At 33.3% G+C, this 27,582-nt stretch overlaps 3 protein-coding genes across 4 annotated transcripts; 1 reads left to right on the top strand and 2 right to left on the bottom strand.

Annotated features, from left to right (window-relative positions):
- Positions 1 to 2,584: 2,584 nt before the first annotated feature.
- On the bottom strand, positions 2,585 to 9,560 carry LOC105345827 (uncharacterized). Of its 2 annotated transcripts, none has more exons than XM_034477014.2 (9): positions 9,403 to 9,560; positions 9,143 to 9,300; positions 8,168 to 8,273; positions 7,586 to 7,758; positions 6,253 to 6,556; positions 5,981 to 6,160; positions 5,440 to 5,729; positions 4,271 to 4,938; positions 2,585 to 4,084 (listed from the first exon to the last, which is right to left on the bottom strand). In XM_034477014.2, exons 1-9 carry the CDS (start codon positions 9,418 to 9,420, stop codon positions 3,879 to 3,881), a joined length of 2,103 nt encoding a protein of 700 aa, XP_034332905.2. In that variant the 5' UTR covers positions 9,421 to 9,560; the 3' UTR covers positions 2,585 to 3,878. The 2 variants fall into 2 exon arrangements, with proteins under 2 accessions (XP_034332905.2, XP_065927642.1); XM_066071570.1 differs by having other exon boundaries at positions 9,152 to 9,300.
- A 5,920-nt stretch (positions 9,561 to 15,480) lies between these two features.
- LOC105345828 (tripartite motif-containing protein 3) lies at positions 15,481 to 17,745 on the bottom strand. Its single transcript, XM_011454146.4, has 2 exons — positions 17,604 to 17,745; positions 15,481 to 17,270 (listed from the first exon to the last, which is right to left on the bottom strand). The coding sequence occupies exon 2, from the start codon at positions 17,247 to 17,249 to the stop codon at positions 15,576 to 15,578; it is 1,674 nt and encodes a 557-aa protein (XP_011452448.3). The 5' UTR covers positions 17,250 to 17,270; positions 17,604 to 17,745; the 3' UTR covers positions 15,481 to 15,575.
- A 4,255-nt stretch (positions 17,746 to 22,000) lies between these two features.
- LOC105345829 (uncharacterized) lies at positions 22,001 to 26,704 on the top strand. Its single transcript, XM_034477013.2, has 9 exons — positions 22,001 to 22,121; positions 23,092 to 23,223; positions 24,294 to 24,373; positions 24,689 to 24,760; positions 24,880 to 25,054; positions 25,516 to 25,680; positions 25,795 to 25,868; positions 26,204 to 26,275; positions 26,509 to 26,704. Exons 1-9 carry the CDS (start codon positions 22,082 to 22,084, stop codon positions 26,638 to 26,640), a joined length of 942 nt encoding a protein of 313 aa, XP_034332904.2. The 5' UTR covers positions 22,001 to 22,081; the 3' UTR covers positions 26,641 to 26,704.
- The last annotated feature ends 878 nt before the right edge of the window (positions 26,705 to 27,582 follow it).

Here is a 27,582-nt window from a genome sequence, read left to right as displayed (position 1 = left end):
TCTAAATTAAAGATAGCATGTGTATATCTATCTTTACGATTAGATTAAAAGACATATTTCTACTCTTTATCTCAATCATCAAGTCAAATTTAGATTACAGTATTTGTTCTGTAATATTAACAACAAAATGCATAAATATCTAATTTCGAACAGAGCGCATAATTTAATTTTCTATATAATAAATAGAATAAATATCGAGGTTTCAAAACAAGTTTTGCATTTTTTACCGTAAAAAGTGTATGTCATATCTCGTTTATATACATTTCTATTTTTTACGGCTTTCTTTTTATTAAACAACTCTTTTAGAAAACGCGTTAGAAATGTAAACACACTCCAAAACTTGGTTAAATAATTCGATATTTACTTCGAAAATTCCAGAATTTAAAAACACTTTGATATTTCCGTGCGGCAAATCCAATGGTATTTGTGACATCATGCATAAAATTCAAGATAAATTTATTTCCGCTTAGTGACATAAAAATAGCAGACTCTCGGTCTATAGGGTTTTCCCTAGGTTGTCGTTTCGCTATATTTAAATTCTGTTGTTTAATATTGCGTGTAGCTTGTTTTTAACCTCCTGAGAATAATGATGATGAATATAATGATGGAAAATGAAAATTAAACTACACCCGAGCCAACCAAATTAGACTGATATATATATTGTAAATATTTATATCTAAAAAATGGATTAAACTTTGCATTTCATTAATTTTTTTTAAAAGTACATGCCGAGCAATATCTATGTCAGTCATATAATTGTTATGATAATGCTTACTGAAAATCATTTGATTTGATTCGACTTCTTATCCGAGCAATATTGGAACGCATGATTAGCACCATGCGCAGTTTCTACTTATACATGTATATCACAATGTGAAATTCAAACTTTCGAAGTTTTGTAAACTAATAATGCGTAAAAATTTAGAACTTCGTAATAATTTTTATTTTTTTTTCTCTCGCAAAAGTGAGACTTTTTACGTGCAGTTTCATTTCCACCTTAGACATAGTTTTTGGGTTTAAACTAAGGATTGGCCTGAAATTGAAAAAGAAAAGTTCCCCGTCGTTTTTTAAAAATATATTTATTTACGAGATATTAATGAATTAAATATATTTTAAAACACACGTAGGTCTGCATGTGTCACTAGTTGGACTATAGTCAAGTTGTTTAAATGTTTTTAGCAAATCCTGATGGAAAAAGATACCAAGGGCTAGGTCTCAAGTGCCGTCGTGTTTAAGTGCTTACTGAATAGGTCTGTGGAAAATTTCCACATGTGTAGGCAGTGGTAACTGCACTGATGAAAAACATGTGCAGACATAATTTAAAACCCTTGCAAGTAAGGATTCGTATTTTTTTTTCTTGATTCCGACATGCAGAATATGTAAAGGGTGTTAAGAAAGTTCGTTCCGTGATTTATTACTTTAGCCTAGATTAATTAATTAACAACTCGTGTGCAAGTTTTTTATTTTTTTTTATTTTTAATAACCAGATAGACCATCCAAATCACTCTGTGACACCACCAGAGAGTGCACATAGGGGATAATAACTGCTACATGTATGTTGAGAGAATATCCTTTAGTTTAACCAGTGTGAATTTGAAACAGAAATATTGCTTTTATCAATTTAATTTTGTCAATTTACAAACAGAACGAACTTTTTTAACACCCTTTATAAAGTAGCCGTAGAACCATTTCAACAAGAGCTTGGACTTTCAGTAGGACATAGCTACCTAATTCTTGCGTCTATAACAATTAAGTTAAAAATGACGGGGTTTCGAGCGAAATAAGCATCGATTGCGTAGTCATAGCTCAAAAGCCAGATATTTAGAGAGCCATGGCTGAGTGACCAACAATGATAATAGACAGGCATACCAGGTACCTCACATTGTTGTTTGACACAACTACCCAAAGTCCAAGTTCTTGTTCAAATGGTTCTTAAACAAAGGCATACCTTTACTGTTGTGGAATATCGGGTAGCTGTTTTCTTATATACATGTACATAATAAACGTATGCTAAGTACTATGTCCCAAACCTACCCCTTTCCCTCGTGTGTGCATACAAACGAAGAAGGAAAAAAAACTATACTTGTACCCACACTAAATCTCACTCCGAAAACAATAATGTGGTGGTTGTGATTTAAGTAATGAAATACATCTAGAATGAATTAAACATTAGATATCTGAAAAAGCCGTGTATAGATGCAACTCTCTCTCTCTCTCTCTCTCTCTCTCTCTCTCTCTCTCTCTCTCTAAAATGTTGCTATGTAAGCAAGATTTGAAATATCGGTAAATTAAATGTTTATTAGGCGATTTCAATATTCGTGTTATAACGCACGCAATTCAATAATAGTAATATTCACATTGGTACTAAATCTTTTAGGATAGGTTTCAATTTTCTTTTAGAATTGATCCGCTTAAATTGTTTTAGGTCCAAAGTTAATAAAACAGGTTCAAAATCCTCTGTATCTTTATCTGACAACCATAAGTTATCGATAGACCGAATTGTCTCTAATATAAATGTTTCACTTTTGATATATACATTTATTTATTTGATAAAATTTCAGCAATGTACTAAAAAATAAGTATGTCAAGCATAACAATAATTTAATGTAAACTTTTCACGCCAATAAAGTAAATAATATCTCATGCATCAAGTATTAGTTGATTAGAATAACTGAACATTTTGTTTGGACAATAATCATAGCAATACATCCTGCCAACTATTTCACAATACTAAAATAATTAATTCATTGAAAGAACAAGATTTAACATACGTGTAAATCAGTCACTTTGTGTATAAATCTAAAATGCATATACATGTATGCCACCACCAATAATAATCCAATCGGATCTTTTAGATTTATAACCGAATTAAAATATAATGAAAGAACTACATATGATATGAGTTGAATTTGGCCCCAATTATTCGCCATTTTTTAAAGTGATTCTGGTACAAGAACATATTATGTTATATTGTAGAAGAGTTGATATAAAATATATTTTTCACCTATTTATTTGATTTCTCACTTGCAGTACATGACGTGGGAAGTGACGCTATTTCTATAATTCAATCAAAATCAGTCAAAAATTGAATTTTTTTTTATCTTTTTACAAATGGGAAATATAGAGCGCATGCTTGAACAAGGAAACAAATTTGTCAGTTATAAGTCTAGGCTAGTTACATCTCTGACTAAAATATCTTGTTTGTTCAAGCATGCGCTCTATGTTTTCTGAAAGAAACACTGCTAAAAAACAAGCTGATTTATACTAAAAATGCAAAAATGGCGGGAAAAGGTTGTCTTTAATACGGTATCATATGTTTCTAAATTGTGGGCAGTTGAATCAAAATGAACATAATGTAAAAACATCACATCTGTACAAAGAAAACAAAGAATTACAGTAAAATGATGATGTTCATTTTAGGGGGCCATTTTCGGCCCATATCATATATAGTCCTTTCTGTAAGGAATAGGATATCATTTTTTAAGCATTATGAAGTTATCAAAATTAATATGGTTGGGGCAGAGTGATCAAATCCAATAAACCCGAAGGGCTTTATAAAAGATTGGTATTGATCACCTCATGTTATTTAAGGTAGGATTCCACATTACTTATATTTGTATGTAACTAATGTTCATTCAAATTTCAAATTATAGCAATTTTAACATAATTTTAATTTTGCATAATCAAAAATTATGCAATGCCCGCTAGCGCTCTGCAATACGATATATATGCATCATTGATGAAGAGTATTTAACAATACTGTATAGGTTACAAAAGTCTTAGTAATATCACAAACAAAGGCACTGGAAACTGTAAATATTAATAGATAATGAAGGAAATATCATATCTCTAACTGCAATCCTTTCTTGTGTAATTGGCTATCTCTCTAAGTCCCTAAATTTCTGTTGAGCATTCTTGCATTTCAGACTGTCCCCGAGGTTTACTCCAAGGATGTTCATTAGGTCCTCTTTGTCCAGCATTAGAAATGTCTCCAAATTATCTATTCCATTTTCGTGACATTTTTCTCCAATAAACATTATCTTAAAATCTTCGAGAAATTTCTCAAAGTTTTTCGAATAATAATCTGAAATTCAAATACAAAAGGATCAACTTCATGGTATTTCAATAGCATGCCATCCTCCCCAAGCCAATATGCATTATATATATAAAATTCATATGCTATTATGTTTGGTATAATTCATAAATGTTTAATATTTTTAAGATATAAATTCAAATACTTAGTAGTGGTATACGCTTTATTAGCACTGACCTTTGGTTTTATGCGAGAGTGCAACTTGTGCATGAGAAGATTCTGGTCTAGACTTTGGCTTAGTGACAGTTGTCTTTGCGCTTTTTGGTAACGGTCGCTGACTCTTTTCTGCTGGGTAGTTCATGGATTTACGTGACTGATCAAGTTCGTTAACTCCCCGTGGAGGTTTTCGAGATGTGGTTTTAGGCAATGTCCAGGGATCAAACGTGAGCGTGTGTAGAGACGTCTTTTTTCCGGAATCCATGCTGTACGTGATCGTGGAATAAGGAGCCCCGTGCATGCCTCCTCTTTTGCGTAAAGGCGGGAATATATGATTGTCGTCTGCTATTGGAAAAAATGTAATAAGCAATGAATTTTTCGGAGTTTCTGGGCCTACAAAAGAGTTCCCCTTAACATCAACTCTTAAGCGCTGTCGTTCTGAAATAAATATGTCTTTCGAGTCTGCATCTTTCAATTTCTGAAGTGTTGGATGATCTTCCAGACGTTTGTCTTCAATGTCCTTCCAATTTTCTTTTTTAACTAACTCGCACCAAACTTGTACATAATCCTCCGTCAATTTCTTTACGAAGGTGACAAGTTTACAATGGTATTTGAAGCCAAGAGAGATAAGTGCCTCCATGCTGCTCATGCTATCGATACTTCCTCGTCTGACCCCTGCTCCAACGTAGCTGTAAGTAGTCAAATATGCATAATATTTTCAGTCATTAATTTATTACAAATTATTATTTTCTAGCTTTAATGTAAGTCAAAATGATGTCTATATTTGAAAATAACTAAACTCTCTCTCTCTCTCTCATTCTCTCTCTCTCTCTCTCTCTCTCTCTCTCAACGTTTATCTCTTTATCTCTTTATTTTATCAAACAAAATATTTTCAGTCATTAATTTAGTACAAATTATTAATTTAAAGCTTTAATGTAAGTCAAAATGATGTCCATATTTTGAAAAGAACTAAACTCTCTCTCTCTCATTCTCTCTCTCGCTCTCTAAACGTTTATCTCTTTATTTTATCAAACAAAATATTTTCAGTCATTAATTAAGTACAAATTATAAATTTCAAGCTTTAATGTAAGTCAAAATGATGTCCATATTTTGAAAATTACTAAACTCTCTCTTTCTCTCTCTCTCTCAACGTTTATCTCTTTATTTCCTTATTATATCAAACAACATACATGCTAAACTTGTCCACGTTTGTGACGATTGTGTCATTTCGCTTTTCTACTTGTTGATTTCTCAGCCGTGTAACTATATCACCGTCAATGTGAAAAAACACATATTCAATATCCATCTCATCATCTTTTCCAACAGCATTTTCTATAGTTTCCAATGGTAGATGGACCTGTACTGCTTTACTGAAAGCGTTTCCTTTAACTTGTATCCCCTTGGATACAGAAAGAAACTTGTACTGATCGGGGAATTTGGTTTTTCTTTTCTTCATCTCATCTACTTTTACAGGAAATATCTAGAAAAAAAATGTTTACAATGATAACAGTTTCAACACAGGGTAAGGATCTGCCTTTCAGTCAACTGAACGTTAACTAAAGGTCTGGAAATTTAAGGTTACTTTAATTATCTTTCAGTCCACTTTTCTGAAAGATACGATTACTCTCAGCAATATTTAATCAAATCGAATAATCATAACAACTATTTTTAACATCATTTGAAGCATATACTAGTAATTGCAAAACGAACGTGACATTAGTAAAGTCATACCGTGACTCTAAACGTTTCGGATTCTTTAACAGACCCTTCAGGAAAATCTAGACAAACACGTTCGTCAGTTTTGTGAACATAGTGACTCCCCGATGGATCCACCACGAATTCTCTTTCTGTTGGTGTTCCTAGGATAAAGAAAGCCTCCACCTTTTCTGATCTGAAAACGACATAGTCTCCCTAAACAGAAAAGAAATTAATTAGTAACGATTTTTAAAAAGATAAATATCATTAAATACGACTCACTTTGCGAGATGATTATCTTAACTTACGTGACAATGGGTCTCATATAGTTTCCATTTTCCTTCATTGAGTACATTCGCCTGTAAAACGATTTCATCTGTTTGCTGTACAGCTTTTGATGCAACATAGAAATTCAGTGGCTCTCCCGTTTCTTGTTTTGCAACACATCGTTGTTTGGAAATTTCAAACCAATAGACATTGGACTCCATCGTTTGGAATGGGTCTAATGTAGGCATTTTGTCCACACGTTCTTGGTACTCCCACGGGGAGGCGGACAGGTCGGGTATATTTGATTCCTTTATCTTACCATCTCTCTCTATACGAATGAGGTTTCTGTTAAAAAAATGATCTATCAACAGATAAAGCTAAAATGTGAACTTAAGACCAAAATATTCGTTTCTTGACATACATATACTGTAAACACAAAATGAGTTATAGTTGCTTTTCTAGCATGGCAATCGAAAATGTATAAAAACTGGTTATGTTTGCATTGAGATTTGTAAAACAAACACTGTTTATTCCTAGTATACTCCATATGGTATCTTTTTTGCTTATGATAACTTAGAAGCTGATTGCATGTTGGATATTTTACTATTCATATCTTGTTAGACGGTAATCGTACATGTAACGATGTGTTTTTTGAGTTTTCCTCTGAGAAAATAGTATTATCTACCGGGCAATATTTCAATGTGTTGAGATTGTGGGTTATTTTGCTTATCTATGGGGGTGTAATTTCGTGGATGCATCGGTTTTTAGTTTCAGTAAGAACGATAAAACTTTCTAAATTGTATTTGTATTAATAGGATTTAAATTCTTGGGGGAAAAGCTTCTTATGAATACCACAAAAATTGGGCCATCATAAATTCTCATAATTCCACGGTATCTGTCTTATCATCCTCTTTACTCTAGCAATGCAATTTTTAAACGTTTTCGTTGAAGGCAACGTTAATGCATGTTGATCTTTCATATGACACGTCGTGCTATCTAGACTGCTAAATTTACGATTCTCGTTTATATTAATAGACGACCACATACATGCATCAACCAAATCAATACTATCAATAAATATGTAAAGTACATGTAAGATAAAGTTTAAAGTGACAAAATGCCTGAAGAAAAAAGTTGGGTATGCAATCATCAGGGCGAATTTACAGTAAATGTGTTTTTCATTATTTACAACGCTTTTTATTTTCTTTAAGGCATTACGGTTGTAAAGAAGTTGGTCCAATTATTTGATTATGGGCAGTACGCCATCTTTAAAACCAATTCTACATACAGTTTAATACATAAATGCATTTTTTAATTCCAGCACTTGAACCATTTATCAATCCAGTGTATTTTAATATCTAGTATTTAACATACTTTTGTGAGCGTTCCTCAGCAAACCTTATAAATATCGTGATTTTTTCTTGCACTGGAGCTATAGTTCTTCGAAGTGTTTCCAAGTTTTCTGATTTTAAATTGTTTATCTTTTCCATTATCTTGTTTACACCGGTCATCACCTTCTTGTTTTCCTTTATAAACGCCAATGAGTGCTGGAAATCAAAATTTTAATTCTTTGCTAAAATAGACGCTGATAGATAGATAGATAGATAGATAGATAGATAGATAGATAGATAGATAGATAGATAGAGATATAGATAGATATATAAATAAATAGATAGATAGATAGATAGATAGATAGATAAATAGATAGATAGATAGATAGATAGATAGATAGATAGATAGATAGATAGATAGACAGACAGATAGATGAATAATAGCATATAAATAGAGAGGTAAATAAATAGATATACTAGTATAGAGGGAAAAATTAACACTATGATTTGACGTGAAAACCTCGGTAAAGCTACAAATATTTGCTTAACACACTCATTAATTTGAATAAACTTCGCAAATTTATACGTAGTGTTAGGTTGTGATAAATTTTAACATCAACCTTACCATCCAGTTTGACAGATTGCCTTTTTTGATGCTCTTCTCTGCACATTCTGTCCATAGTGATATTGTCTGTAAACCCTTTGTAACTTGGTCTTCAAGCACTCTCAGACTTGAAAAAAGAACACAACCTACTGATAGGATTTGGATTAACAACCATGACTCCTTTCACATTTTGAATACAGATAAAAAGGGCAAGTATAATATCAAAGTACTGAAGTACTGAAGGCCGGGCTCTTTTGGTGTGTCTGTGCATATTGTGTAGCAAAGACTGAAAATCTCTCCATCTCTCTCTCTCTCTCTCTCTCTCTCTCTCTCTCATGCCAGCACTTTTGACAACACATGGCTCTTTGTGTAACTATTTGGTATAGCGGACGCTATTACTTTGACGCTGTTTGGTTTTTTGTTTACATTTTAAGTTGTGCTATTTATAGTAACATTGGCGATTTGCATGCCTACAGCCAGGACTCTGCTTTTAGCAGACCTCGGCTAAAAACAACAACGAAACCAATGAAGTAAAATATGTCTTTACAACTAATCAAACGTATCTATAAGATAAACCTTATAAAAATTGTCATAGATTAGAAAAAAACATTTTGATACACGCCCATTAGTTTACAAATATATATAAACCTATCCAGATCTAAACTTTTCAGAACCTATTATCCTAAATAAGACTTACAACATTGCTATTACTAGTCTATATAAAAGAGGCTGATTTAAACTGCAATTAGTGTGACCATTGTTATTGTTGGTATATTATTTGAGGTAATGGCAATCGGCATTTCTTGAGTTAGAATGTTATACACTTCCAGACACATTCTAGTGACAAGTGTGGTGTAATGCGGCACCATTTAGCAATTTCATCAACTATGTACGGGAGTTAGATAACAAAATTCGGGATAAAAGTGGATGCTGATTTTGCACATGCCTAAACATGCTAAATAGGAGAGATGAATTTCTAAAAAATATTATACTCACACTTCTTGCCTTTCTCTAATCATTTCATCACCTTCTTGTGCAAGCGTACCCAAGGCATTGTTTATAACAGAGAGTGAATCCTGGATTGGTGCATAAAATTCCAAAAGAACTGCAGGATCGGACACGTTTACCAACTGATATTCGAGGGCTGGAAAATCCTTGATGAAAAAAAATATTTTTTTGGAATGAAACGCACGAAGAATGAGAAAGATGCAAAGTTAAATGAGTACAAGATAAAGCAGGTAACGAGGCATACACACCTGTTCCCCAGACATCATGTTTTCCTTCTCCGATAGTTTTGAGCTACATTCGGGGTGTATCTCTAAAACATATCTTATTGTTTGTATGAATGACAATGACGTTTACGATGCATGAAACAAGGAAGTAGTTACATTGTAGACATAAGAATGCTGTAAACATCCAGTCGATCGACTTTTAAAAACATTGACGAGAGAGATCTATACTCATTGATTGAGTTTAAATACCTTAAGGTTTGGCCTTTATCTTTAAACAGTCATCTCTCTCTCTCTCTCTCTCTCTCTCTCTCTCTCTCTCTCTCGTCCATGGGTTTTAAATGTAACCAGACATAAAACACTATATTGATGTACATTTAAATTGACCAAGCAACAGTTGAGTTCGATAGGCAAATATTGTTCAAATTCCATAACTACCATATACAATAAAGTCTCTAATACGTCCTATTGATTGTAAATGCATTTCAATCTAAATGAATTTATCTGTTAAATACGTGTTACTTTATTTAAAAAAAAGTAGCTTACATGTATCAAATAATGTTTTTGCTAGAAATTGAAAAATAGAAATGAGTTCATAATGATATATTTGTGTATCGATTTCAAGTCGCCCTTTTTTAATTAAAATTGTGCTTGGTAATCCTCTTTGTATCAGCTATATATATTAATATGCTGCATCATATTTTGATGAATTTAACCCCTTTAATAAACGCATGACATATCAGTAAAGCTCTTTCAAGAAATCAAGCTGAAAATTTAAAAGATGATTCTTGTTCTGATGCATCTATGCATTATTTTAACGAGGATAATAGTTTGTTTTTCGGGTAAAAATGATTCCATCGTAAGTCTTAACCATCCTGATCTATGCGAGAACTCCACCTTCAGTATGTTTCCTCCCTGTTATTGCGATAGCCAGTGTGTTCATTACGGAGACTGCTGCTTTGGTGTTCAATACCCCGTTGGAGAATCAACCATCTTGAATACAACCAAAATGTGTGAGACAAATAACTATCTTGGCCAAATTTCTTACTGGACAGTCACCTCTTGTGCACAAGAAAGGATGGGAGAGACTCATAATGAGGTTCAAATTCCAGTAGTCGATGAAGATGGCACAGTCTACACAAACGACCAAATAGCTAAATGCAATAATGCCAGAGCATATCCAATGGACATTTTTGTCCGCCTAACAGCGAAAACTTGTGCCGTTAACTCTATTATGACATTACTTGAAAACCCTTTATTAGATTTATTTGAAGCCATTTTTACTTCGAATTGTTATTTCGCGTTTGTTCCTAACAGTTTTAACAACATATTGAATACATATCCGAGGTATTGCATTGACTGGCCAGAAAGATATATAAGTGAATATTTAAGCGTTCGTTGCCAGGTATATCAAAGACCATTCAAAGAGGCGTCTGTGATATATAAAAATGAATATTGTTTTGAAGATTTAATCGGCCATTCTTTGACAGACAGAAATGGTTCATTCACAGATGAACTACACCCAGTTCCTTTTGAAAATGATATGCATCTCTACATTCAGTTTCAGCAAACTTCCGAGTTTTCAACTTTAAATAATGTAGGTTATATTTTGTTAGATTCGGAAAGGCAAAACTAGTCATTATAGACAATATTAATTCAAGAGAAAAATGATTGTGATTTTAAAACAAGCTGTTTTCTAGTTTAGTTTTCCCAAACTGTTTAAACTTTATTTTCATTTTTGATTTATTTTTCTTTAGAAAATATGTTCTAACTCCAACGACAGAAATTGCCACACAAGGTCAATCACAAATTGGAAGCAGAGGTTAGAAGTTACCCTGGGATCGACGCAACCAATCCATGAATATCACGTGAAGTACAGTAGTATTTTCTTTCTGAATAATTTTCTAAAGAATAACCCAAAGCTCACTTTTGACGATAAGGTTTATGTTTATACGCCATATGATAACCAAACGACGCCAGGGTGTCATCCAGTTTTCATTACAACTACTGTTAAGAGTGTGAGAGATCTCGGCGTAAAAGAGATGAGGGATGCAGTGAACTTTCTTGAAACATTCAAAGTATCAACGTTTTCAAGTACAATTAATTTTCTCAACGGAACCTATTCAGATATCAACTCTTTCGATTGCAAGTTGGATGAAGAAAGTAAAAGGAAACTTCATCTAAGACCACGCATAGCTTTCAAGGTCGGTTATCTCAAAAGTATTATGAAATTTTTGGGAGATTTAAGCAAGTTCAATACTGAAAGTTTTTGTCCAAACTTGATGATTGAGAGTAAAGAAAGAGAAAACAGACAATATGTAGACATATTTTTAAACAGATGGAACTGCAAATGGCAGAGTAAGGACATTCTTGTGATTTTGAACGCTCCGACTTTTCAATTTTATATCATTATCGTTGGTTGTATATCAGCTATTACAATTATCATTAGTTTTGTTACTATTGTTATAATTAAGCGTTTTCCAAAAAATTGACAATTGCCATTTCCAGAAATGTGCTTGTTACTCTTTGATACTGTCCAATTGACCAACAAACCGCTGCCGTTGAGACAATAAGGGAAACCAACGGTACTATAGACAAGCTTTTTATACTCTAAAATGGTATTGTCCATAATTTGTTTGAAATGGGCATAAAAATAAAGTTAAGAGAAAAGTTATTTTAGAAACTTATCACAGCAATGTTCAAAATGCTGATGAGGGTACATTTTCATGTATGATTTTTTGTGATTTGTCAAAAGCAATGACTAGGTAAAATTACTATGCTTTCTTTGATGATTCATTCGGGTTATGAAGGTAACGGCGATCATTGCAGAAAAAATGTACATAATCCGCTATCGCGGTTGCTTTATCACAGTTGTACTCAGCATCTAATCCAACTATGATTAATACATGTATGTGTTAAGTTCTAAAACTTCATGTCCATTGTCATATTTTATGCTCGTCAAGTTGATTTAAGTGTTACATGTAATATACATGTACAACACATGGCAATGCATTGGTGAATTTAGTACTACATTTACCACTACAAATCTCTTGCCCGTTTGTATCACTCATTTATAGCCCATTTCACAGAAAATATTGCATTGTGATTTTACTTTGCACTAATTTAAAATATATGCATTTCACAGAAAATATTGCATTGTAATTTTACTTTGCACTTATCTAAAATGTGTACATTTGCATAATGATTACTTGAAAATATATCTAATTTTTGTAACAACGTGATGCTTAACAATGATCATGTTATTAGCCACCTTTTGTATATGATGTTTTTAGAGTGAGCTCTAGTATGTGCAACAATTTTATTAGGTAGGCAGCCTTTGTAAACAGCACGACAATAGCTGGGAATTGCTCTTCGCGCAATACATTTTTTAATTATAATAAGCCCGACCAGAAACCATTATAGTTTAATCTAGAGAGAGACATATTATTAAGGTTAATTATGAAATATGTAACATTTCTTTAATATGAAAATTATATTTCTAAAAAAAAAAAAAAACGCTGTATCTACTAGCAATACATTTAGATTTAATATTCATTGCTCTATTTTGCAGTTCTTATAAAAATCGCTCGAACAAAAAACAAACGGAATAATAAAAAACACATTAAGAAACAAACAAGAACGGATTTTAAAAAACAAGTAGTTTAAGCTGTATTTGATTAATTACGCACATTACATTTGATATATTGGGATTTTCCAACAAAAATTCCGAGCTATTCACGGAAAACTCATTATGAATCATGATGTGTAACACTTAAAGATAGAGTTAACAATCTCTACTATGCAATATGTATCAGTGATCGAAATATTTATGGAAAATTGTATACCAGCAATATTGAACTCTGGCATAAAAATACATACGACAAGAAAAGATATCTGAATTGTTCGTACCGGTTTAAATCTCACTTTTTTCCAGGCACTTATGAATAAGTTTCTTTGAAAAACAATGCTTCTGAAAACATTACATTGACTTAATCGATTATTTTCAAGTACTAAATCTAGACAGTAGTGATGATTTATGTTAAGGTTTAAACACTGTTTCACTTCCGGTTTGCTAGAGTAACTGTATCTATTAGCCTAAGGAGTTTTGATTAAGATCAATTCCCAAAGTAACAAAAATTAGCCTCGAAATTACTCTTGATTTCCGTCTTTTCCCATCCATCTCTCTCTGTCAGCAATTTATGTAGGGCAGTATTAATAATAATGAACGACTCTTAGATCGGTTCATAACAGTTTGTGAGGGAAATATCGTCAGATTTGTCTTGCAGCTGATATTCAAAGGCAGATAATTTAAAATGCTTTTAAACAAATTTAAAACCAGTCTTAACAAATTTAAAAGCAAAGCAAAATACCGATTACAATGGGTTGGTATGTAATAGCAATTGTACTTTCTTACAAGATCAAGAGACATGTTCATCCTCTACACTGGTTGTAAGATGTTAAAAATCAACTTTATTTTCCCCTTAAGCAAAAGTGGCAGACGTGAGTTCTTTTTCAATGCATGCAACTAAGAACTTTAGGTATATTGTAAACATTTGTCCAATAAATACAATTGCGGTTAATTAACAGTAATCGATACCAGTCTATCACTGTGCTTTCCAAAATGAGCACTACCGTTCGGAAATATTCTAATAATTGTCATCAGATGAGGAGTAGGAATAGAACTACACAAAGGAATCGAACAAAACGACCCTGATGTTGATTCGATAAGAAGAGGCATGCACTTATATCACTTTTTAAGTTAAGTAAGCAATGAAAAACTTTACTCGATATATTTTCTTTACCATTTCGAGACGCCATAAAGTGTAGAAATGGGTCCTGGCTCCGCCGTCACCAACATTTTCAAATCCCTCAACTCATTCCTAAACTCAAATCCTGTAAAGAAAAGTGCATAAAATTGAGGTCAAACCTCAGATTTGAGGCTGAGTATTGACTTGTGGAAAGTTGGTGAGGGCGGGGCCTGAATACATAATAACTAATGTACTGCGGCCTGTCTGGTAAGACAGTATTATGCAGCTGTTCGTTAGGTTTGTATAGACTGGTAAGCAACCAGTAGCGTTAATTGCTTCTGATAATAGTGTTTTTTTAAACACAACAAAGAGAGAAAAATGTTCTACAAATCTAAATAACCAAATCCACTGATTCAGAAAAGTCTTTTTGTATAAATTTGTATCACAAAAAAAATACATTAACACAAATGTAAACAAGAGGACCACAGTCCTCGACGGTCACCGAAGTATCATATCCGTCCGAGTCTTATGCTTGCATTTTAAGCTTCATTTTGAAGGCTAAACTCCTTTGACTGTTACCTAGTTCTATTACTTGATGTTTGAAAAACATTTTTTCATGAAAATGTTGTGGGCGGGGGGCGGGGGGGGGGGGGGGGGGGGTGAAAAAAGTAATGCACACAAAATGAAAAATATGTAGAGAAACATGTTCAATATTATGGTCATATTTATCACCCCCCCCCCCCCCCCGATAAAAAGCCTCAACTTCTGTCCCATGGCATGGGGAGTGAATTTTAGAATTTGAACTCAGGTCATTATGAACATAATAATAATGCATGGCTTTATATCCAATTACTGTGAAAGTACAGAGAAAAATATTAAATCAATACAGTTTGGCCCCGGTCTAAGGTCTGATCCCCTGACCCAGGGACTATGAATTTTACAATTTAGGAAGAAGGTTTAATGGACACCATAACCATAAATTTATTTTTTCTCAAGTACATGTATATATGGGAGGAAAGAAGACGACTTTTTAAGGATTTAAAGAGTACTTCATCACGTACCAACCAATTTCATATCCCGGTGAATTTTTTTAACATTGCTGTTTATTACTTGTGTTTACATTTGAAAAATGCAAACAGTTCAGAGTGTCTAATAATAAGCGCTTAGGATAATCATTGCGATGCCATTAAAAAGTTCACACAAAATTGAACGTTTTCGCTACTTTGTATGTTCATGTGAGGTAATATATTAATAATATAAGCATTTAAAGATACGAGTGTACATTAAAATGACAGATGCTATGTTTTGTTTCAATAATAATGACGCACTTCTATTTGAAGATAATGACAAAGTTAGGTTTTAAAATGTTCGGGTATTTATTTATATCGACACATAAAAAACCTCTATACAAGTAACATTTATCGCAGTTCTATATACATGAATATTTTAAAGTTAATACTGGATTTTTTTAACTTTGCCTTTGTATAATTCGGCAACAAAAAGATTGTCACTTATGTCCACACATAAACCAAACGGATGGTTTAAATCACACTTGTTAATATAGCGAAGGAATTGTCCATCCTGATCTATAATATGGATACATTCGTTGTTCCAGTCTGCTGTTAGGATCCGACTATGGCTGTCTGTAGTGACGCCGACTGGTTCAAACGGTAACGTGGTAGAGGAGAGATGACCAGTGTAAGTAAACCGAAGTTTCCCGGCCTGATTGACTACCACAACTGCATTGACGTAATAGTCTGCTACGCAAATATCTAGGTTTTTGTTCTCACATATGTATTTAGGGTAAGGGTCAGATGAATACAGTTGTTGCCCTTTGTCATCATATTGAATTGTTTGTTTCTCTGTGGAACCAGAGTAACGCACGACTTTTGTTTCTGTTTCATCATCACTGACCATGACGACCAGAAGATCACCAGAAGAGGTGCTACAGATGAAGCCAGGAATCCACTCTCGTACTCTGATTACTGTATGTATCTGTGTATCCTTTACTATGTTAACAGTTTTTTCGTATGAATCAGTATAAACTAGGTCACCACCCTGTGTCACAGTTATGCCCTCTGCCTCGTTTCCTGACTTAGTTCGGACTGACTGCTCTAGTTTTCCTTGAAGACTGTAAAGTCTCAGTATGTTGTCTTTTCCACAAGTCCAAACTTGTTCATCACTCAGACAGGATACACTGCATAATACATTAGATTCTCCATACTCTGTTTTTATTTCCGTAATTATCTTGGATTCATCAATGAGCGGTTTGACCTGGGGAGAGGACACAACATCAGGAGAACCCATTTGATAGTAACTTTCTTTTCCTGGAATGGATACAGTTGATAGGGAACCGAGCAGTTGACTTATCTGGTCTTTGTTAATCTTCTGAGGGATGAATCTTGGAAAGGAAACTGTTAGTTTAGGAGGCAATCTTCTAAATTCATCATTTCTTGATATGAAGGCATAGACAAAGCTAAAATCATTGGAATTTAAAGCTTTTTCAAGATTATTAATGCTTCTTGAGATTTCAGATACACTGCATTTGATTTCGTCTTCCTTCTTACATAAAAAATCATATTTTTTAAATGCTATTTCATCCACATCACTTAATAATTTCTTGATAGCAATATCTATTTCCTTGTGTAATTCTTTTCCATGTTTGCCGATTGCTTCTGCCAGTTTACTGGTGTTCTTTTTTAGATCTTCTTTCAGATCAAGAACTTTTGATGTAAGGTCTTGGTATTTAGGATAAATTATTTTTACTAATTCTTTCAAATCTTTACGTAATATTGATTTTTTGCTTTCAAGTGATTTCCCAATATCAACTATTTTATGTTTTTTGTGTTTTTTAGAAGAAACACATTGTACGCAGATTGCCTTTTTACAATTTTCACAATGAAGCTCACATTGTTTGGTTGAATGTATTGGGCATTTGGGGTAATTGGTTGTTGATCCTCGTCTTTTGAATGGCACTACTTTGTGTTCCTTCGATTCATCTAAGAGGTGTTCTCCTACGCAAACCACACACAGATGCATGTGACAAGTGTCACAGTGCATAGGGGGAACAGGAGTCTCGCATACATGGCATCGCAGAACATCCTGAGCCATACAGTGAAGATCCATCGTTTGATTCTGTGAATTACTCTAAGAGAGATAAAAAAATAATGTTTTTGTTGTTAAGCTTATTTAAAATAATTTCTTGTACATGAATTACATACAACAATATATTTGATGATTGTCAAAATAAGCTGCGTAACTTTTATGTATTTCAAACAAACACAAAAAAATCGTTCTTATTTTCTTGTGGTTTTTTGTTAATTGTAAACATATTCTTTTTCAAGCACCTCTTTAACCTTAGTAATCATGACGTTTTAGATATCTGATTTATCATTAAAAAAATATATAGTAGCTCGGTTGCATAGATTTGGATATTTTGAAATCAAGATAATTTTGAAATTTTACTAAAAGAAAACAAACCTCTTTTGTCCAATGTGATATTAACCCCTGCCAACTCCTATATAAGATTCAAAAGCATCATTTTGCTTCGGATAGAAAAGACAGGAAGAAAACCTTTACAACAGGAAGCATGTATGTAATAAACGTGATAAACAACACTTAAACCAGCGAATTGATAAAAAAGAGGAAGACACTCTTGAAATAATGTCTTGTTCATAAGAGTATGTTGAGTAACACAAAATACAAGCCGCATTTTCTTTAAACTATAGCTTACTTCCGGAAAGTCCATCATCAGAAAACACTGAAAAATGTATAAGAATTTTTTTCAACTAATAATTTGTATATAGGGTAGAGTATTCACAGCGCTTAACCATTAGCTAGAAACAGAAAAATAAACTGGTGTCATTAACTCAGCATAATGTTAACAACATTTGCGAGTAAACAAGACTCAGATATGCGTAATTAACAACCAAAACAACATTTTTACGTAGTTTCGACTATTGACGAACTTTAATTAAAATGCTTGTCTAGCCATCAACGAAGATCTGTTCATTGTTATTTTACACATTCATTCAAAAGAAGAAAGAAATGGGAAATCAATATTTTCTTTTTATGATGATAATACAACGTATGTTCTTCTCTTAAACTTTATCAGAATAAAGCGTTTTTTCTCTGAAAAAGTTTATGTAAATGGAGGAAGGAAGACACGCCTATAAATAGAAAGCAAGTCTTATATTAATCTAAACACACGACCAGTAATTTACATGTAGATATTTAGTTGTATGCAAGCGATTCACAAAAAGCAAACTAAATTTAATTGACTTTGGTTTACTGCAATATTTTATGTACTCATGTAAGAGCAAAAGATCTATATATATCTTTATGACATACAACTTAGCATAGCATAGTATTTACATCTCATATCATAGCATAGAAATCGCATAAACTGCACGAAAATATATATGAGCCACATAGAAATAAAGAAACTAGCAATATTCGCGAGCCAGTAATCCTTGGTACGTGCGCCTTGACCGTCGCTTCAAACCTACCGAATAATTGTACAAGGCCAACTAAGAAAACAAATCACATTTTTAACAATAACGAATTATGGTATAGTAAATGAAGAGAGCTACGTTAATATAAGGATTACTTATGTCAACAATCTTCCCAAGTCAAGGGTTTATGATCCGCACTTGGCTTGGCTAGCGAAGATGATGTTAACTGACGTCAATTTAGAGTGTTCAGATTATTTAAAAGTGTTTTTATTTTGTAGAATGTCACTCAACGTAATTGAGATGGGAAAATATGCCATGTCAAAGTGGAATATATCACGCGTTGATAATTACACCTTTCTTTCCGATGAACACGTTCCTGCAAAGCATATTGTTGTATATGTTACCCGTCTTATCCTGGAAATTGGATGCGTCACATTTCAAGTTTCTTGGAGACTCAAATTTGTTGATGAAAATGGAGACACAGTCCTCCCCATACATTTGCTATGTATACACAAATGATTTTAAACGCGTTTATTTTAATTTACTTCGCGTTACTCACAATAGGGAATAAGCATTAACAAGTTTAAACAAGAGACCTAGAGGCCACATCGCTCTCCTGAGCAACAATATCCCTAACTGTGATCAAATTAGCATTACTGTATCAAAATTAAAATATCTTGACAACTAAGTACAGTAGATCTTGCTCAAATTTTTAAAAATAGTGTATCAATTTTTATCCACATTTTTATGGCAAACACCAAGCCCCTTTTGTTGTTGTACCTGTAAGAAGATTTTTTTCTATTTCTATATACCCTCTCCCCCATTGTTACCTACCCCTGGGGATCATGATTTAAACAGACTTGAATCTACGTAAACACTATTTGAGGATGCCTCCACAAAAGTATGAGCTTTTCTGGCCAAATAGTTTTGAGTAAAATATTTAAAGATTTTCTCTATTCATTCCAGTGTAAAAAATTGACCCAAATTGTGGCCCCACCCTACCCTCGGGGACCATGATCTAAAGAAACTTGAATCTACTCTATCAAAGGATGCTTCTACTCCAATTTGAGCTTTTCTGGCCAAATAGTTTTTGAGAAGATTAAAAAAAAAATCTTTATACATTCTTATGTTAAAATCATCGCCCCATTGTGGCCCCACCCTAGCCCCATTGACCATGATTTGTACATGCTTGAATTTGCACTATCTGAGGATGCTTCAGTACAAGTTACAGCTTTTCTGACTTTTGAAAAATACCAACAAATTTTCAATATATCTTATTTACCTCCCCTTGAAAGAAGGCGTGGCCCTTCATTTGAGCAAACTTGAATCCTCTTCACCTAGTGATGCTTTGTGCTAAGTTTGGTTGAAATCTGTTAAGTGGTTCTTGAGAGGAAAATGACAACTTAAAAAGTTAACAACAACGCCAACGTTAATGACAACGACAACGCCAACTCCGACAGACACAAACAAATTTTGATCAGAAAAGCTCACATGAGCTTTCAGCTCGGGTAAGCTAAAAAAATCCCTTGTCGAATCAGGCATGTTTTCTGATACATACAAGCAGTGTTTGCAATGCCAAAACAAGGTAATGACTATAGCAGGAGCGACAACTTCGGTGAGGTCTTCGTATGCTCTCCAGACCCTAGTGGCCGTTTTAATCTACAAAAAGCCAATTGTGATCACAAATTACCATTGTATACATGTATAACGCCAGGTGCGTTATATAAGAATGAGAGTACCAAACCCCCAGATATTTACTTTGAGAAAGAAAAGAACATTGCAAAAAGGAATAAATGGACAGAAGTAAAACGATTTGCTCAAAACTGGTAAGTAATAATTTTCGTTTTGCAGTATAAAATGTCTTTTTTTATGAAAAAAAAAAATAATTGAATGACTGAATAGAGAATAAGTAGTTTTAACGAGGCCGAGTACATAACGAGTACGCACGCTTTCGCGCAGCGTTTCATTTGTATTGTGACGTCATCTTTTTGCTTTGTTGACGCCATGGCGTGATAGTTTCAACTGCAGATATTCAGCGAAATTTGTTGAAAATAGCTCGTTTGATGCGTAATTTGATTTTATATTGTGGAATAAACATAAATATCTCGAAGTATAAGATATATTTGGGCTTGGGTCGAAAACGTGAAGAGAGTTCAGCAAGCCTAGCCCTCTCACGTTTTCTTAACCCGCCTAAATATAGCTTAATTCATATATTTCAAGACAGAAACCATGTTTTTTTTTTATTAATGACCCTTAATATGTGATGTTGTATATTTATTTATTACTTAAATATGTCTGAATGTTTTAATAATACTATAAAGATCACCATTTCCGCTTTTGTCAAATAAAAAATAGCCATTATCTGACAAACTGGGAAATTGGGTATACAAAGAACAACTTTGATAAGATCCCTGGAACAAACCAGGAGGTAAAAGGTTTTTTTTTATTTGCCCATTTGATGCCTTTTAGCAATAACTTTAATATGTAGAACAGAAAAAGAAATCCCTAGGGCAGAAGTTTTAAAAAAATGTAAAAAATGTGCAAACTTGATACATTTCAAGCAAAATCCCATAGGGTCCTATGTTAAAAATTAACAAACTTTGAGATGACCCCCTAAACAAACGGTGTGGAAATGTTTTATTTTTTTTATCTTAAAATAATAATTATATCAGTGGAAATTCATGTAAAAAATTTCATTCAAAAATCTCGAGTAGAAAATATTAGACCCGGCCTCGTTAAGGAAAAGATACTCCTAAGAAAAGTGAAGGGTCGGGGTTGATTTTTCTTTTTTTAGTACTTTTGTTGTAAGTTGTTAACAATTGCAAATGACCTTTGGTCCTCACGGTACCCTTTATGTTTTATCATTTTTTAAAACGGCTAATGATGAAATTTCAAATGATACCAACGATTTGGCTGAACTTATCAAAATCAAAGTCAAGTATTAAGAATGTTTGTAAACAGTTTTTTTTGTGGGAACATAATTATCTTTTTCCTCTACATTATATTATTTGGTACGCACATAGATGCATGTGAGGTAACCGCTCTTAGTGGAATAATTTGCTACCTTAGCCGCACAAAAAATGAGGACCGAAAAAGAAAAAGGGAAAAAGAGCGTTAGCACATGGGCAAGATATATTCACAAGGGCCCATGTCCCGATTTCATATACATGTAGATGACTTTATAACATTCGTACATGCCTTTATAAGTCAACACTTATATAACCAAAAATAAATTCCCTTAATATGTTATAACCGTTTTTCAATTCATACTGCAATTAAATTACATATACTTTTTGGTGTTTTTTTTACGTTCAAGAATTAAATAAGACACAAAGATATATCATTAACATCAATCGTCTAGGTGGAGTCTTATGTATTATAATACTGCCCTATTTTATAAGAAGAATTCTATTCTGTAGATCACAAACGGACGATCTTTTCTTATCTCTTATTCTGATAAAGCCGACAAGTCACGACGCCTTAAGCCAGATATCTTGAGACAAAATGGTGGCCCTATTGTTGTTAACAGTTTTGTCAGCTGTATGTAAGTATGACAACAATACTTATTGTTAGACATTTATCCATGAAAATATAAATATACTTTTAATAACTAACAGTCCAATAGACAAATTTGAATTGAATAATTTAAAAAAAAAAGGGTTGACCAATCTGCTAGTTAAACATAAAACCAGTTGATTCATAGTTGATCTTCATTTTTTAGTTTTTGTCGAAACGAAAATAGCCGAATACTGTATAGGTGTTGGCGCATTTAATAGCTTTGACCGGTGTGGACACGGTAGCCCCGGGTTCGAGCCTGGGCTATCGCCATCGCGGTAACATTGTTACCTTGGGCAAGTTACTTTACTCTACTAGTGCACTCTCTCCAACCAGATGTTAAAATAGGTGCCTGACACATGAGACGAGCTGGCTATGTAAATGTAAAGCAATAGCGCTGTAATTTGGCAGCTCCGCTTGTATGCTCCCCAGGGAGTTGGGATGTTAGCAAATTTTAAGGGTCTTGCAAGGGGGTAATATGTAGAAGTCGTGTGAGGCAACGTACTTTGCGAACAAGACTATAAACCCCTATCTTTAACTTTATATATGATAATCTAAGAGATTATATACAATGTATCACAAAATGCCAAAAAGCTGTTTCGTTGACCTGTATTTGAAGTAAATGTGTATTAAAGTTTTACTCCTTATGTTGAACTGGTACATGTCAGTGTTTTAAAAATGACCAAACAATCTAATACATACCTTTAAATAATACTCAACAAAATCATACTGAACTCAAAAAACAAATTGATTCAATTCTAGTATCTCAAAAAAATTCTTGTGTTAATTTTCATTTTTTTTCTCCTAATATAAATATTTGTTTGAAGAATTTTGAACTTTATGATTATCATTCTTCAATAATTGTAGCATCGTTTAAATTATCTTTAAAAAATAATAAAATGTGGTTAAATAAATGCGTTTGCATGTACTGAGTTAACGAACTAGTTTCTCTTTACCAGATGCTGCTGATGACGTGAAGAAGTGTCATGACGTCAATCAACATGCGTGTCAGAGGATGTTTGCCAAGCAGCATGATATGTGTGATGACCCATGCATAGCCAACATCTGCAAAGATACGTGCCGCTACTGTCGTATGTTATGATCAATGTTTTCCTTTAAAACGTTTTAAAAACTAAATATCACTTACTTTTATTTACCCTAACAAAATACTCTAATGATTTTGTCCCATTATTTAAAAAAAAACAATATTTAAAATAAGGTCATCAAGAGTACTAACTTATAGTTTGAAATATGTCTAAAGTTGAATAACTAAATAAAGACTAATACAGCTTTCATGGACACAATAAAATCAAACTAAACCTACATTTATATTGTATTCAAATTGATATGTTTGCAATCACTTCAACGGAAAACTGTTGCGTTTTCTTGTGCCTCCTCTTTCTTGTTTAGTAGGGAACACAAGGACAAAGTATGACATTGCAAACGAAATAAGAATATATACTATTATATTTTTTGTTGCATTGCAGAAAATGTATTATTTTATATAATTCTGAGTCGATCACAATCGCTAGATTCTTCTTAGGTCAAGGTCCGTTAGAACTATACATGTACATGTAATGTAATTCATTTTTAATTTTTTTCTATTCATAAAGCTTTAGGTTAAAAAAAGAAACACATTTAAATGCTAATGAATACATACTGTATACAGGGTTATTTTCGAACCGTGTATTTTTCGCCCTTCTACTCTTGCAAACAGTTTCGCCCGGTCTTGAATTCGCCTAGACATAGATTGTGTTAAGAGAGATAGTTTGAGACAGCGTAATTCGCCCAATCTTAAATTCGTCCGTTGGCAACGAGGGCGAAAAGGGCGAAAATAAAATGGGGGCAAATATTTCCCTGTATACAGTATTCAGTTTTATTTCCCTTATATCGTTTTCACTCTTCTTGACATTGTCTAGAATATTAGCCAACAAATAATTCCATCACTAATTATGACCCATATACTAGTGATCAATATAGTTAAGTATATCATTAAGTTCATCTTATCATATCGGTGGACAATTATGACTGCAGGCATTAATTTTCTTTTTTCGTTTTTATTAATGATATTTCTGTAAGGACATGCAAATGTAGATGTTTAAAGATTCACATAACATGTACTAGCTGTATTAATAGGGTATTGCTGTAAATTATCTTTCAGCCGTGACTTGTTATCATTGTGATGAGGAGGCTACGCCGGAAGCCTGTAATAAAGAAATTCAGTGCTTGACAACAAATCAGGTGGGTTTAAAGGCATTCAAAAAATCCCCTTTGTATATGGTAGTTACATGTAAAGGTGCACCTCATAAAAATAGATGTCCATTAGTCCGTGAGAAAATAAACATATATTGGATTTAATGCATGATTAATTGATTTCTTTTACCTTCGCTTTATCAGGAATTAGCTATCATGTGTTAAGCAATATTCAGTACAAAATACATTATAAAAATTACTTTTAAAAGCTATAGAACAAATTATTCTTTTTCATCGCTTTGATGTAACTTTGTTAAATTATTGGTTCCATATAACTATTTGATCATTTCTATATTTTTCCAGTTATGCATTGCCGCTCAACGATTCACAACCGATTTTCATTCTCTATTTACTTCCGGTTGTGCAGAAAAAGAGGTTTGTTGATTTATACAAATTTTAAATAAAACCTCTCATATCTAGCCTGTATTTGTACAATATATGGGTTCCAATGAATGTAGGACGTCATAGTAATGTATCTGTCTGCCTACATTTAGCTTTGTCACAGTCTCTTTGGGTTCGATTCCACTAAACGTGAAGTAGAGACGACCATTAATGAGAGAGCCTACCATTTACACGGTGGCTGCTGTGATTCCAATCTGTGCAACATCCACGACCCATCCAATGTGTCAGCCACTGTGGATCCCTCGAGTCGACCACCTAAGCCAACGGGTAACTCAATAGCACAATACAATTTCATAGATAATGTTTTGATAATATGGTAGACTTCTTGTAAAATGGAGCGAAAAATATTTAAATTTAATGATTGAAAATAGTCGTAGAAAACAAGAAATTGTATTTTAGACATTTAGAAGACAAAATATCAGATTATTTCAAATCGGATTCATAGACAATTTTTCATATATTTTGTTAAATGCCGTTTAAAGATATCTCGATATTAATAAACAAATAGTAGCAAAAACAGTATAAATAAAAAAAATTGTGAACAAAACATCTGATTAAGCCCATCAAAGCTCACGATGCATGTGCGTGTATTGAAATGCGATATTTCAAAATTAGTCTTTTTAAAAAAATGTTTAAATAACGTTAGTTTGAAAAAAATATTGTGAAAGGTTATAGATTTCTTAAAATTCTTCATCGGATTGCTAGATGATATAAACTAATTTCAATAGGGACTAACCCGCTTCTTAGTAACACCACTCACCAGGTGAACAAGGTTTGTAAGGATAATGACCTTGACACCGAGGCCTGTCGTCTGCTTAACTCCACGGATCCAACCATCTGTCAGAACAACTGTATCGCCACTACCCTGTGTCCTTCATTCTGTGGAACATGCCGTAAGTACCGACTATCGTGCATTGTTTAATGTTTTATTGAGTTTAATAAACATATGCATGGTAGAATATTAATTATGTGTATTTGAGAGGTAACTTAATTTGTATTTTTTTCAGTCAACTGCAAGGATTGCAAATCTGTTTCTGATACAAACGATTGTTCAAACAGAACGTTGTGCAAAACTGAGCAGGTGAGATTTATTTTTGTTAGGTCTTATCTGCTTTATGTACAGAACATTTATGTACAAGCTTATTATGTACGTTTTAATATCTAAAAGGTAAACCAATTTCAATGCCATTTTTGCACATGACATTTTTACTTATATCATCAGATTGAGGAAAACATTTGTTCAGTGTTGGCTTAATCCGGGTCTTTTTTTATCTGACCAATGTAAAGAAATAATACATAACCCAATCAAAGGCCTGTTCACTTGCTACATAATAATGCACCATTCATACATTATATTATATACAGAATTCCGTACGATTTAATTCTGTTACTAACAGTTTTGTTCTTATTTTACAGCAATGTGTTACAATTGAACGACTCGATACAAACCTTCAACTGTCTATTGTGCTTGGGTGCATGGACACAAAAGTTTGTATTTTTTTTTCTATCTCTCTGCATGAACATGACGCTTAAACATCCAACTCCTAGAAAAAAATGCAAAGAAAAAAAACAATTGAAAAACTTACAACAAAAAAACTTACAACAACAAAAAATTTGACATCGATTAATTCGTTTACAGAATTTAAGCCCCATGGCGCATGGACATTCAATGATTCGTTATATTATAACAGTTGAATTGTATATTTGTACGTTTATTACAGATTTGTAACGCCTACTTCAGCTCCAGACAAGGTGGGGCAGGGGCGTTAGGTAAACGACAGTTTGGTGGGACAACTCTCAGAGGGAAGTGTTGTGACACTGATATGTGCAACGTGAATGGTATCCCTACATAACTCGGGGATCTGTTGTAATCTGGAATTTATGTCGTTGGTTGTTTGCAAATAAAGGTTAATTTACTGGACATTTCTTATTTAAAAAAATACTTTTTTTTTACCCGCCATGATTGTGTATATAGTAAACAATTGTGGATTTGAAATGTCATGTATTCTGTAAAACATGTACCATTACGCTTGTATGTTTTAGAGTGACACTTACACGAACTATTATTACATTATGGGAAACACAAACTTTATTCTTCAAGGGAAGTATTTTCTGTCTGATTGTTCAAAGCCACATTGATTTCGATTTGTTTTGCTTTACTTGCTAGCATATACGATCAATTGATGTTATACGGAAGAAGTTATACATTTCCCTTTTGACAATTGTGAAGGTGATGACACTACACTCATTTTTGTGAGTGTAGTTTAGAAGCAAGATTAATTTCCTAGCAGGACAAAGAATCATTTTAATCAAACTTTATGTTTAATACGATCTAGTACATCATTGTATATCATTGTACAGTGTAATTTACATCATACAGGTAGTTTTTATAAGGAAAGATACAGTACCAATCAGACCAAACCTAACAGAAAGTAAACCCCAACTAAACCCTGGATTTACTTTCTGGGTTTACTCTGAGTTTACTAGAGTAGACCCAAAGTAAACCCCAAGTAAACCCAGAGTGGACACAGAGAGTAAACCCTGATCAGAAGAATACCCCGGAAGCAGACACTACATGTGTATTCGGAATATACCAGGGGCAGGAATTACAGGCAGTAGGATGATATAATAAAATATAGGTCTGCTTCACACTTCAGTCCGTATAGTTCACTCCAAAAGCAATTCTCGAGTAAACCCAAAGTAAACCCCGAGTAAACCCAAAGTAAACCCCGAGTGGACCCAAATTTTCAAAAAGTAAACCCAAAGTATACCCAGAAAGTAAACCCGGGGTTTAG

This window comes from Magallana gigas, chromosome 9, assembly GCF_963853765.1.
Source record: "Magallana gigas chromosome 9, xbMagGiga1.1, whole genome shotgun sequence".
NCBI lineage: Eukaryota > Metazoa > Mollusca > Bivalvia > Ostreida > Ostreidae > Magallana > Magallana gigas.
This window is presented reverse-complemented; position numbering and strand designations above follow the sequence as displayed.